General features: G+C 36.4%; 1 protein-coding gene across 1 annotated transcript in view; it reads left to right on the top strand.

Moving 5' to 3' along the window:
- Nucleotides 1-13,272, top strand: part of AHR (aryl hydrocarbon receptor) — a 62,312-nt gene that overhangs the window by 526 nt on the left and 48,514 nt on the right. The window contains exon 2 of the mRNA XM_010577630.1: nt 7,319-7,506. Within this exon, the coding sequence (XP_010575932.1) occupies nt 7,319-7,506 (188 nt within the window). The remainder of the gene's footprint in view (nt 1-7,318; nt 7,507-13,272) is intronic.

The raw sequence follows: 13,272 nt of genomic DNA, 5'->3' as shown, positions 1-13,272 counted from the left end.
GCACCGCTGCGCGGCTGCCGGCGCGCTCAGGTGTCTCTGCGGGGAGCGCGGGGTCGGAGCCGGGAAAGGCTCGGCCGATTCCCGCCGTTTAGGGCTATTTTTAGCCTACCTGGGAGGGCTGAACCGGCTTTAACCCCCCGGTATTACGTTAGATGTTTTTATTTGTTCAGCTCCAAACAAACCCAAGTGCTGCAGACGGATCGAAAGAGGCAAAAAGAAAGAAAGAAAAAAAAAGTCTGGCCGTATAGTGGCTTTTTGTTTATTAACTTATCTTCTTAAAACTCTGGGAACAGCTTAGTACCTGAGCAATTTCATATTATGCACCTGCTGTAGGTTCGAGTCCTAGGCTTTGCATGCTCCACTAAAAGGCTGGTCTCATGAGAGTGATTTTTCATGCTGGAGGAGATGCTTAACTTGCAGTTTCAACTGAAAGTCAAGAATCTATAGGTCATAAAAAGTAGCAAAGCTAAACTGCCGAGTTGCAAGAAAAATAAGCAAAGCTCAAAAAATCCCCATATATTTCTGCAAGGTACTGCCAAGACTACAAAAGCATTAAAGGAGAGAATGACAAATATTTAATGAAATTCTGTTGTGAATTATATGTTTTTAGATTTATAGCAGACAACTGTCTTGGGGGGAGGGGAATTAGCTTAAGTGCTTGCTTCTTTATGGATGGAGTTGTTAGAATGAATGCACGTACATAGCTGGGTTTTCACCCTACAATTTAAAGTCTAAAAATGGTATTTTTTTAAAATTATAAATTCCCTTGCTAGAAGATGCGTTCATTACGAAAATAGCAGTATTTGCTTTTTTTACCATTCATTTCCAAATAAAAATGTAGAGGTACCTAATTAAATTCATGCTGTAGATCTGGATTTTAAGAATTAAATGTGTGTTTTTTCATGAAGAAATAAAAATGTATTGGCGGTATTTGTAGACTATTAGTAGCTAAAGGCAAATAATTCTTAAGTTCTCTGAAAGGGTGAGGTGTTCAGCCTTGCTGGTAAGATCGCTTAATGTCTGCCTTAATATTAAATTCTGGTTAGCCTTGGTTAGAGGATGTGAAACCGTCATTTTTACATGACTGTAGTATCTACGCAAGGAATCCTTTTCCATCTATCTCCTCTTTGCATAACTTGGCTGAGCTTCTCTGATTAGTTGAACTTGAAGCCTTTTTTTATTGTTAATGGGAACCATTTACCTATTGAAAGACTTTGCCCTTTAGGACTAAAGGGAGAGTAAGTGTTTCTTCTTAAAATAAAAGTATTCATATTAAAATAGCTTGCTTAGCCATAAATTGCAGTGGAGGCTGATTATAAACCCACCCTGCTTGGGTTACTAGAAATTATTTTTATGCAAGACAAATTTATATTGCATGTAATGCTTATGTGTTTCTTTTCTCCTCAAAATGGCTATGATCTTTGGTTGCTTCTTCTGTTAGACCAACCTTACAGAACACTGCTAGTGGGTCAGAGGGCTCCGATTTCTCACATAACTAATTACAGACCATACCTTTAGGCCAAAAAAAGTGAGAGAGGCAATAAGCTTTTGTAACTGATTGGGGGAGGGAGTGAAGATGTACTTGCTGCTGGTTAATAATGGTTTGACACTACTGTGATTTTAATCTGTTTGAAGTTGTATTTCCTCCCTCCAGTAGAATTCACAGCTCTTTAAAAAAAAAAAAAAAAAAAAAAGTGATACATTGTTGGGACTAGTATCTTTTATAGAAGAGATTGTTTCTGTAGATAGTTCTTCTAATATTTTTATTTGCCATATATGTAACTCTGAATGGAGCATGATAATTGGTAACCTGTGGCAATAGGCAGCTAATTTATAGAAACGGAAGAAGCTATTTATATAATGCCGTAGTTGCCACGGAAAAAAATTAAGTAGAAGAAATACTTCTTGCTTCAGGTGCAAATAACTCATAAAGCCATGGTGGTAACTCAAAACCAGTTAATGAAACTTTCCCCCTGCAACTCCCCATTTTTATTATGTGCCATGTAAAGAACTGAACTTGAGAGGGAATCTCGGGCTATTGCCTGACAGTCCAGAGTGTTGAAATGTGCTTTTTTGATTCAGTAGGGAATTACAGTATCACAGCTGAAAAAGAAAAGCAATAATGGGGGAACTTAATAGGCAACTGTTCCTGCAGTTCATCTTGTTATCTTGTCATCTGGAGGGGAAAAAAAAAAAAAAAAGCCCGCTAAACCATGTGCACTCCAATTGCATGTAATATGCTCCAGAAATCACTTTCTTAAAACCTTGGAGTCTTTAAATTTCCTCCCCGTTTAATGTTTGTACACTGCGGGTCCCCCTGGTGGCAGCAGGTCTGTGGGGTGTTTTACTCCCCACTGAAGCTTGGGGAGCAATGGGTGGCTTCTGCTTTTTGTTTTTCTAAGTCTTGAATTCCTTTTCTCTAGTGATTATCAACTGAACTGCTGAATTAATATACTAATATTGTAGTAGGAAGGATAAAATGCAAATTTCATGGAAGTGGGGTTTACTATAGATAGATTCTAACATTAGGTGAACGATATTATATAAATGTAGCTCCACCCTGTAGTTTTTATATTTTTCTGCCTAGGAGCTCTGATTTGCCTTGTTTTTCTTTTTTCAGTGTTTCAATAGGAATTCTTTTATATAACTGGATAAAAGTAATAGACAAGTAACGGGGTGAGGAGGTCTAAATGTTTCATACTATGCAGGCGCAAAAAGCATAACGGCATCTTTCTTTAGCAGACTAAATGAGAAGTTATGATATGGTCTTTTTCTGTGTTAGCTTAAATGTATTTGTGATATTAAGTGCTCCAGAGAAAAATGTTTGACTGGTTGATCCTTAATTATGAGTAGACATAGTAATTTCAGAAAGCAGTGCAAAGATATTTTAATTTAAAAAAGGAAACTACTTATGTATTCTTTCAAGGCAAACAAGAAGTGCCAGAACAAGCTTTCAAAATGAAAGTTCATCAGAAAAGAAAAATAATCATTAGACGTTTCCTTTGTGTAAAGCAGTGTCTGCTACAAACAGCAGTTTGCACCCCTTATTTGAAATGGAGGCAATAAAGCTGTTATCATACGTAGAATAAACTTCTTATACATAAATGCTAACCTTGCCAGTCTTGGGGTACCTGTATGTTTTGGGGTTGGTTGGGTTTTGGTCAATGCTTCTTGCAGAAGTATACTTTTTAGAAAGAGAATCTGCAGCAAATGGTGATAGACAAATGTCGGTAACATAGTTGGTGGGTAGGAACATACCTTTTTTTTTTTCTCTTTCCAAATAGCCTTGGTTTGTCATCTTAAACAGTTATGAAATATGTTAAAACTGAGTGTGGAACTTTCATTCTTGGTTGGTATTCTGGCTGTCTCTATCGCTCTGGTGGAGTCCTTCATACACCAAAACAACCTGAGCAAACTAAAACTCTGATTACTACTGGAGGACACAGTTGCCCAGCATCAGATGAGTACCATGCTGCTGATTGAGGTTTTTTTAGTAAAAACAACTTTATCCCTTCAGTGGCCTAAATCTTTGCTGATTTCACTGCCTGCTAAAGGAGCCACTGGAAAGGGTCTCTTGCCCTTTCAAGATAGGTTGACAACAACTTTTGACCAAAGAGGTCAATAGTCTGTGTCATGTCTGTTGCTTCCAAAGGAATTGTCAGCTGAATTTTCAGTAACTGTAGATTAGGTGTGGGAAGTAAAAGTAAATGCTTAGAAGTATTTTCCAGTTGCTAAAGTAAATAGAGAATTTTGGAGCATGTCACCTATTGTAATACTTGCTTAGTGGTAATTTTTGCATTTCATATATCTGACCTACATTGAATTAAATAATATACATGAGAATAACATGTTATTGCATGTACTGTTAAATATGAGATGAAAAATATATGTAGTTGGAAAGATTAAGTCCATTAGCTAGGTGAAAGGTGAAATGTGTGGTCTTCTTCGTGTCCTTTTTTTCTAAGCAATAAAAGAGTTCTGATGAACTTCTAATTAGGTTTTTTAACAGAATTAGTTTTTTTAGCATGTTGCTGTATCTTTAATGGTCTTCTTGCACATTCTTTTATCTCCTGACTTTATTTCACACTTCAGTCTTGCTAATAAGGTATCATGCTTTTCAGTGTTTGGTTGTTGGGTTTTTTCCTTTTTTTTTTCCAAAGTTTTTGTTGTCATATTTTGAACAAAATAAATTTGTGCTTTCTTTTATTTTTCTCAAAGAGCTGCTTCCATTTCTCTTTTAAAAATATAAATTAGCATTTAAATATTGAAACTTATTTTGGCCTTTTGATAATAATTAAGACTCAGGTACTTGTGCACCTTCTTTTTAATAATTTTGTGTTGATAATGTCTGTGAATGCACACATGGTAAGCATGTGTAATGAAAACTTCTGATTAAATAGCCTGTAGCAGACCTGTGAAAATAGTAGTCAGCTAATGTTATGACGGAAAATCCTTTAGAATTGTTAAAACAAGAATTAAGAGTGCTTGCTTGTCTTGCAGCTATTGGATAAGGATTTTTAGCTCAGTTCGGAGGCACTGAGCATACGGAGACCTCTGGCCTTTGATTAGGGAATTCAAATTTCCTGTGAAAGGTAAAAGATCAAGAACTGAAAGATCAGCTTAAAATCCATTCCCTCCTTTACTCCTTTTTTTTTTTTTTTTTTAAATAAAGCACATGCATGGATTTAATCTTGACATAGCAAGTAATTTTCCTTGAAGATAATTTTCTGCAATGCAGCTGGGGCTGCCTTTAGCATCAAGGGTTTACATAAGTGGATGGAAAATGGTTTAGCTTGCTACATATGCTCTCGGCATTTCTACCCTTATTCCCTTCGTCACTGAAGGATCCATTTTTATATAATGGTTTTTAGTTGGGTGATGAAGAGGATGATTAAGGAAAATCAATGTTTGATTCAGAGGGAGAGAACGTGGTAAGATTTATGCTGCAAATACTGGTAACTTAATATTCAGAAATGTCATATACTACACTTAGAAAATCCTTATGCTTTGAACTAGATAGAAGTAAGAAAGAAATCCTTAGAAAGCAAAGCAAAAACAATTAGATCTAACTAACAACTTGAGATAACTGCACAGTTGCATATAGTTTCAACTAACTTGTCAAATTACAGAAGTTTTAAGCAAAGCTGAGGACAGTTGTGAAAATAGAAAAGTCTGGTATTTAGTGCTGACTTATTTGGAGAAGATTGCATATTTTGAACAGTTTCCATTGGGACCTCCACTTTTCAGAAGCAGACCTGTTTGATTTGATAGTAGTGAGCTGTTCACCGATTGTTACACAGCTGTTATCTACCTGAAGTTCAGAATGTATTATTCTGTCTCTATATTTATGGCAGTTTAATATATAAAAAATATTTATTAAGTAACTTTTAAGGTTACTGGTAATTTTGGTGATTTTGAACTTTATTTTGTTAGGGTTATATTTAAGTTGTGTTAATCATATGGCTTGTACATGTGAATAGTCTGCCAGAATAAGAGAATGTGATGAAAGTTTTACTGAATTATTTTAAGTTCAATATTCACTTGACGATGTGGTGAGCTGCAGGTCTCGAAGTCGGGGCTTGTGACCGAAGCACACATCTAACCAAATATTTAGTTTGTCATTCCTTGCAGTTGATGATGAACCTTTGATTTTTTCCAAGAGAGAGAATTTTCATATTTCGTGATTAATCTGTTTTCTCCACTCTTCCAGTGTTTTTAGGATAAAGGTCTACTAGAACTGTGTCCTAGACAATCTTTATCCTGCAGCAAGCTTAACTTTATCCATCTGGGGAGTTGCTGCTGATATATTATATTTCTGTGTGTTAACAACATTTTCTGTTATGGCATCTTCAAGTTTCCAGGCTCCACATAAGGAGCATGCCTCCTTTAGTGTGCAAAAGGGCAGCTGTAGCGCTAGGGAACAACAGGCAGCCAGACTTAAGTGCAAGCTTTTGACAAGTGATGCTTGAATAAACAATGCCTGTAAAAAGAAGGGCTTGGATTTAAACTAACAAGAAGTATAATTGCAACATAAAGTAAAAACAAGCTAAAAATAGGAATGTCCACTTGATCACTACTTATTTGACTGGAAATACAAGATGAAATAATTTTTCAGTGTGGTTTACTTTGAGCAGTGGCAAGAATAACTATTGGAGCTTTTGCAGTTTCTCATTGTAAAATTGATATAAGGATGAACTTGGAAGCAGACTAAATGACGAAATTAACTGCTGAAAGTCTTTACGCTTAGTATTTTCACAAGTGATAGATCTTGCAGAACCAACGTTCCTATAAGAGCAGCACAAATTGATAACTGCTGCAGATCTCAAGTAGAACTGCAATACTGGAAAAGTGAGAATGAATCACTCTTCAGTTAGAAAACTGTTTAATAAATATCATAAAATCTACTATGGCTTGTGCAGATAAATTATTTGGTTTCAGTATTGGCTTGTCATGACTAATTATAATTCAAATGAGTAGGGGTTTAAACCTGTTCCTAGGCTTCTGCATATGTGGGAAGGTGTGAGTATCCAAGTATCTGGAATTGGAACTCAGGGTGCATATGAATGGAAAATAGCAAGTTTACGAAAACTTCATTATGTAATTCATAACAGAAAGCTTTTTAAATTGTACTTTGTAAGGTACAAAGGCATGCCTTCATCATGCTGTACTCAAAAGAAATGCCTTCAGCTGAGAGGTGCCTTTAAAAGGATGAGCTCAGTAGTGTTCACCACAAAGATTTTTACCTGCTGACTGAGCTGTATCTCTTGTTTTCTTGTGCGGTTTTGGATGCCTTGTTGTCTAGCAAGTTACTAAAACTTCTGTTGTATTCAGTTGACAATAGCCTGTTCCAACCGTTGACGATAGCCTGTTCCAACCATTGACAAAAATTAAGGACACCTGTGAAAAATTGTGATTGAAGTGAAAAAGTGTACTGTCAAATGTATTTGTACACAAATATTACTGAAAGGTGTTGAATTATTTGTAATATGAATATTTGGAAGAATTCAAGTGACAATTGAATGAAAGCGTAGTAAGCTTTTTATAAAAACGCTGAATCTCGAAGGTTTCAAATGTTTGTTATGTGGTCAAATAGCTATTGTAGCTCTAACTGCTTCATTTAACAGTGTGTATGTTGGGTGTGGGGGGTTAAACCATCTTAGATTAATTATTTCTTTTTCCAGTGGGAAACAGAAGTCACTTGTGAAAAACATTTTGCTTGTTAAAGTTTAAAAGACAATTTGTAACATTGTCTGGCAAATATTTACCTTCATTTTGGGAAGGAGCTTACATTTATATTGTGTTTGTTTTTTTGCCACAGAGTAAAGCCATCCCCAGCTGAAGGAGTCAAGTCCAATCCATCCAAGAGACATAGGGACCGCCTGAATGCGGAGTTGGACCGCTTGGCTAGCCTTCTGCCTTTCCCTCAAGATGTTATCGCCAAACTGGATAAGCTGTCTGTGCTTAGGCTTAGCGTCAGTTACCTGAGAGCCAAAAGTTTTTTTGATGGTAAGGGTTGGGAATTTATTTGGTTTTGGACTGCTGCTAAATTTCTGTATGTTGATTTCAACTGTTTAAGTACTTAAAACTGTCAAATTTAGCTGTATTTTAATGGAACATCCAGTTGCGTGGGTATATACAATGTAACTCTATAAAGTAAGCTTTCCAGTTTCTTGAAAACCAAATGTAACTACTTACATTTCACTTAAATCACCAGTCTTTCAAAGCTTTGCATTTGGTAGTAATATTGCCCTTAATGAGTCTTCCAGTCCTTTTCCTTAGACTTTCAAAGATACTTAAGAGATTTCTTTTTTTCCTCTCTGAAAATTGCCTTCATAAAACTGTCGCTGTTGAAAACATGTCATATGAGTTCCCATCAGTTGTATGTTTTGCTTAATGATGCTTCAAATATTACTTCGTTTTGATATAAAGTAATTGCTAGTGCCTCTTCCTATAGTTTATTGGAAAGGTGACTTGTAAAGAAATAGATGCAAAGTCTTTCCTGTGTTCAAGCCCTGATTAATGCAGGGCATGAGGCATTAAGACAACAGCTAAGGTTCTCGAGTTGTGTGGGCAGGTTGTCACTGACCCCAGCCCTGGCAAGGCTAATACAGCGGTGCTTGGAGTAGTAATCGGGCCAGAAGCACATGTTCTCTTACACCATCTCAGAGCTGGCCAAGGAGTCTTACCCCTTTCCTTTACTACCTGAGCTGTTGTGTAGAGTGAGGTGCGATGGCAGGCTTCATGCCAGTTTCTTCAAAGGCAGAAATAGCCTGGGCCTTTTCATTGCTGAAATAAAGCAGGGAGCTTGTATTTAAATAATTGTCCTTTTTTTTATGAGTCAGTGAAGTTTTACAATATTATGCTGAAGATGGAATTATATTGATCAGCTGTAGCTAAGGAATCTTGCTTGCAATGGAGTTGATATTAAATTGAACTGTTGTTTTTTTTTTTTTACTTTTTTAGACATTAAAATAACCTCTGTGCTCATCAGTTTAAGATTTAGTGTTTCAGCCTCTTGATAGTGACGCCATACCATGGATGAAAGGACTGAAGGAACCTAACTGCCTAAGATAGTTCCACTTTTTCCTGCAAGAATACTGGATATTTATTTTCATTTATTGTGTCTAGTGGCTTCAGTTTGGTAATGCTCATAAACTTATATCCTCTGTTTTATTGCTTGACGAATATATGCAAGTGTCTTGTTTTCTGTACTTGTTCAGGACATGGAATCTACTCAAGGCTAGAGTTGGTCAAATATTTCTAGCAGTGTTTTTTCAAATGAAAATATTTGCTCCCATGAAATGGAAGAGTTTTCTTGGCACATAAGTTTCATCGAAGTCTTTGTGAGATGTTATCTCAGGTTGACTGCCATAAAACAAATGATTTCGCTGTCTGTGCTCTCTTGGTGAGTTGAAGAGGATATTCTAGTCTCAATGAAACTTTTTTTTTTTTAAATTATATATATATATTCTGAAACAAATACCAAATACAGGATTGCAAGTTTTTTTGCCTTACTTGGGATGGAGTAATAATAGTAAATTTCAATTATGCATGCAATGGAAGTGCTTGATTTTTGTTTCTTCCCCCCGTGACAATTTGCACTTGAAAGTCCTGGAATAAAGGTGTTTAAGGCTATGATTTCTGTACAGGAAAAAAATTCATGGCTTTAGCTGTAAAGACAGCCAGAATCACTTCACACCAAAATTTACATCAGTTGCTTGTTTCTAATTTGAACATGAAGGTAGCTTTCACCTGTTTGTGATGAATTAGATGTGCATTAGTGGCAGAGAAGTTATATTTGCGTTTCAGGTTGCAATTTAACTACTGTGGATCCAGAACTGAAGCAAACTCAACCTGTGTTTTCAACTCAACAGCATAGTATTAGGATGGTATCCACACCAGACAAACATAGGCAGCTAATGTTACCATAGTGGGCCACAGCTGTAGAATATAGGCTATTTATTTTGTTATAATGAATTAAGTAGCAAAATTTTGATTTGCCTCATAGGAAAGGACTTTTCAAGCACCAAGTAAGTGCATATAGTAGGTGCATTACAGCAGAATATTTTTCCTATAGTCTCCATAAAATAAAAATGCCTGGTAAAAGATAAATAATTTGATGTTGCTTATCTTGTGCAAGACATTTTGAACAGTGCAAGATGAAACAAATTTAATTTATACCTTCAGGTAGAATAGCTTCAGTAGAAGCTGTCAACCTTTTTTAGCAGAAAAAGGCTTTTTTGCTACTTCTTTTCAGGTCTTTGAACTGTAGGACTACAAATCATGTTAGTAATCAGTATGTATCTGAAGGTGTTTAAAGGCTAACATCAATGACTAAAGTGAAGATAAGAGTAACCAATCTATGACTGTGACAGATCCAGTATTGAAAATAAGATCTATACTATTTTAATGCACTTAAATAACATGGTATCTATTTCAATTGAAACTTGGCCTCCAAAAGAGAAATTAGTGCTTTGAAGTACAGAATTAACAAAAATACCCTGAAAACCCCTAGGTTAGAGTTTCACGATCTGCTTATGCACTGCTTCTCACAGAACTGCTTTTTTGAAGGAATGTTTTGTGCAGTTAAATATACGTGGAAAACCCTATAGAAAAAATCTGACAAATGCAAGAGTGAGTGCTGATTGTCACCTTGAGTGCCTGGACTGAGCCAACAGGTCCACTTTATTAACGCAGCATGCTGAAGTAAAGGGAAACGCTAAATGAATAACAGGATGCAAATGGGGGGTGTGTAAATTCCTGCGGAAAGTAAAATATAAACGCATAATCATATGATCTTGCTTGAAAGGAAACCCAAGTTTTTGCTGTAACAATAGATATTTTTTCAAAGAAAACACTTGCATTTTTTCCAAGTTTAAATAATCCAGAGTGAATGTCTGTTTTCTGAAGGTGGAAGTCGGGGGGTGGGGGGAAAGAACTGTTTTGTGAAAGACATCTCAAGAAGTTACATCAATTTGAATAGATGTACCTCAGTTAGATGTTGATAAGGTTTTTTTGTTCTTATGTTAAAAGCTAAGTGTATATATTAAAAAACAAACAAACAAAAAATAACAAACCAAAAAGCATCTTCCCCTGCCTCCAGTCATTAAGATGGTACAGAATTGTCTCCAGAGCTAAAGGCAGATGAGTTTTTCCATAGTGTCAACTGAAACAGGGTAGACTTGTGCATGCTAACCATATTTCAGGTTGTAGGAAATAGATGTATTTTGTGGGTTTTTTTTTTTTAATTTTCCCTCTTCTACAACCTCAAAACGTCTTTCTTCTGTTGGTGATTTTATTCTGTTAAGCAGTTGCGTTTGATTGTTGTAGTTTGCTAGTGAAGTTATTGTGCTGCTAAGTGATCATTCTGTATCACTACACTTCAGATACACTAGTTCTGTGTGGTCAGGTTAGTCTCAAGACCACAATAGTGTCAGAAGGCTTTCTGTATCCCCATGTGAAGCACTCTGGCATACTCTTATATGTACAAATTTGACCTTGTAGTCAAGAAGGAAATTTCAGTAGTGGCTTAAAATAATGTGTGTCAAGTCTGTTTCTTTATAAAGTCAAAGTTCTTGCGTGGTGAGTCAAAGCTAAGAAGTGATTTAAGGTGGTGTTGCTTCTCAGCTGTGTGGTGCTACCTGCCTGTACTGAAGTGGATTAGCAGTCCTCAAAGTCAAGCAGGTTAGCGTAAATCACCACTGGAGTATTTATTTTGTGTGTGTAAGATACTTTCTGAAAGTGGCTTAAGGCAAGCTTTTTATTTTTAAGAGACCAAGATAAATCAGGCAGGTGTCTGCTGACAGTCACTAAAGAAGGACTTTATATGATGTCCTGTATTATTTCACTCCATTTTGATGTTAAGTGCCCATGCATGTGTGCATTCAGCGGTGAAAAATATAAAGTGGAATACGGGACAACAGTTCTTTGTGTGGGTGCAGGTTAGTGTGAGTTCAGTATCTGGAGCACAACTGGACGATCATTTAGGCATAGCCTGTGTTCCCCATGCACACGAAAGGAAAAAGCCCTTTTGCCTCTAGCTTTGGTCCTTATATGATGAATTGATAATCATTTAAGTACTTTACTGCAGTAAGGAAGAACATTTATAATGAGTCTTCTCGGAGTTTTGGTGAAGCGGTTAGATTAAAGGGATAAAAGTAGAGTTTGTATGATTGGTCGCTATTTTTAATGTTAGGGGCATGATTTTTGTTTTTAAGGGTATACTGAGAATTAAGGAGAGGCTTTCAGAATCTAAAATGAAGTAGCTGTGCCGTGTGTGTATCGGTACATTAGAAACAAAAATTAGCATATTGCTTATTAATTATCGTTTCATCCATTTCAGTAAGAATTCCTGTGGTTTAAAGTATGTGGGTGTTTTTCCCTCTTGCTTATTGGACAGTGTTCTGCAATTACAGAAGAAAGTTTCTGCTCAAAATTAGTTTAGAATTGGTTTCTTATGTTGTATGCAAGTGATTCTGGCAAGCACAGCAATAACAAAATAATTAAGATTTTTTTTTTTTCCAGTAAGTTTGCATTGCCTAATTTTACTTTGTAATATAATTAACACACATTCCTTGGCATAACATTGCTTAAATTTTCAACGCACCCATTGTCACCACATAAAATATTTTCTTTGATATAATGTATTTTTCCTGTGATGCCCACTGCTCTATCATACTGTGTATTGGAGAGAACAGACTGTATGTGGTTCCTGCTGTGGACAGTATAGCTGAAGATGTACAGATGGGAAAGACAGGCAAAGTGCGAGACAATGTATTTATTCTGTCACATTGAGAAAGGCTGCAACATATCCGCATTCTAGCGGATACAGATAGTCTTTCTGCCAGGTGTTAGGTGGTGGTCTGGAACAGAAACCTTAAAGTACAAACCAACTGATTAAAACTCAACCTGTTAAGGCCAGGATAATACAGCAGATCTGGCCTGACTTGCTTTTATTTCAGTGTTACTATATTTACCTGCCTTGTTTGTCTAATGCAGCTTTCCTCATATTTTTTTGAAAGTGGGACTTCCTTTTCATGTTACCCTCTTTCCCTGCTCCTCCTGCTGCATACATAGACACACCTGACTCCCACATCAGGAAAAGCTAAAGGGTAGAGTGGTGGAGTCAGGCTGCTCTTGCTGCTTTCAAGTGTTTGTCTTGATGCATTATAGGAATTTACTGTTGCCAGCAGCTTCTGGTGGGCTTGACTAGTGTTATTCGATTCGTGACTCAGTCTTGAGCCATTTTTGTACTCCCAAGGTAGAAAACAGTCCATAGGTTGAGAGAGATTGTTTGTGGGTTTTGTAGAACACCATCGGATTTTGATGTGAAGAAGTTAAATGGAGAATCCACCACATCTCTTGGTGATTCTTCTAACAGATATATCTTCCTGTTAAAATGTTACTCAGATTTAAATTTGCTTGGTTTCCAGCCTTTGAAGTTGTATCGTTCCTTGTCTAATTTTCTTTTCTGTATTCAGTATTTCTACCATGCATATGAATTCATTTTCGCATTTTTGAAAGAGCTGCTTTGGATCTTATCTGAGAGTTGGAGGGAAAAAAAAAATTGAAAAAACCCCCAAACAAGCCAACTATGTTTCCTTCGGTACTGTCTTCCCCCAGCCCTAATCTAAAATTATTACAAAATGTAATAATAATGTAAGAACCTTGGAATTGTATGGTTATTTCAGTATCAGACTGTCGTACCATTCAGGTTATTTCCTAATCCAGGCTTATTCTTCCACACTGCTGTACTTTTTTCTTCCCCCCCCC

The sequence above is a fragment of the Haliaeetus leucocephalus genome, unplaced genomic scaffold (assembly GCF_000737465.1).
Source record: "Haliaeetus leucocephalus isolate CR32 unplaced genomic scaffold, Haliaeetus_leucocephalus-4.0 Scaffold566, whole genome shotgun sequence".
Lineage (NCBI taxonomy): Eukaryota > Metazoa > Chordata > Aves > Accipitriformes > Accipitridae > Haliaeetus > Haliaeetus leucocephalus.
This window is presented reverse-complemented; position numbering and strand designations above follow the sequence as displayed.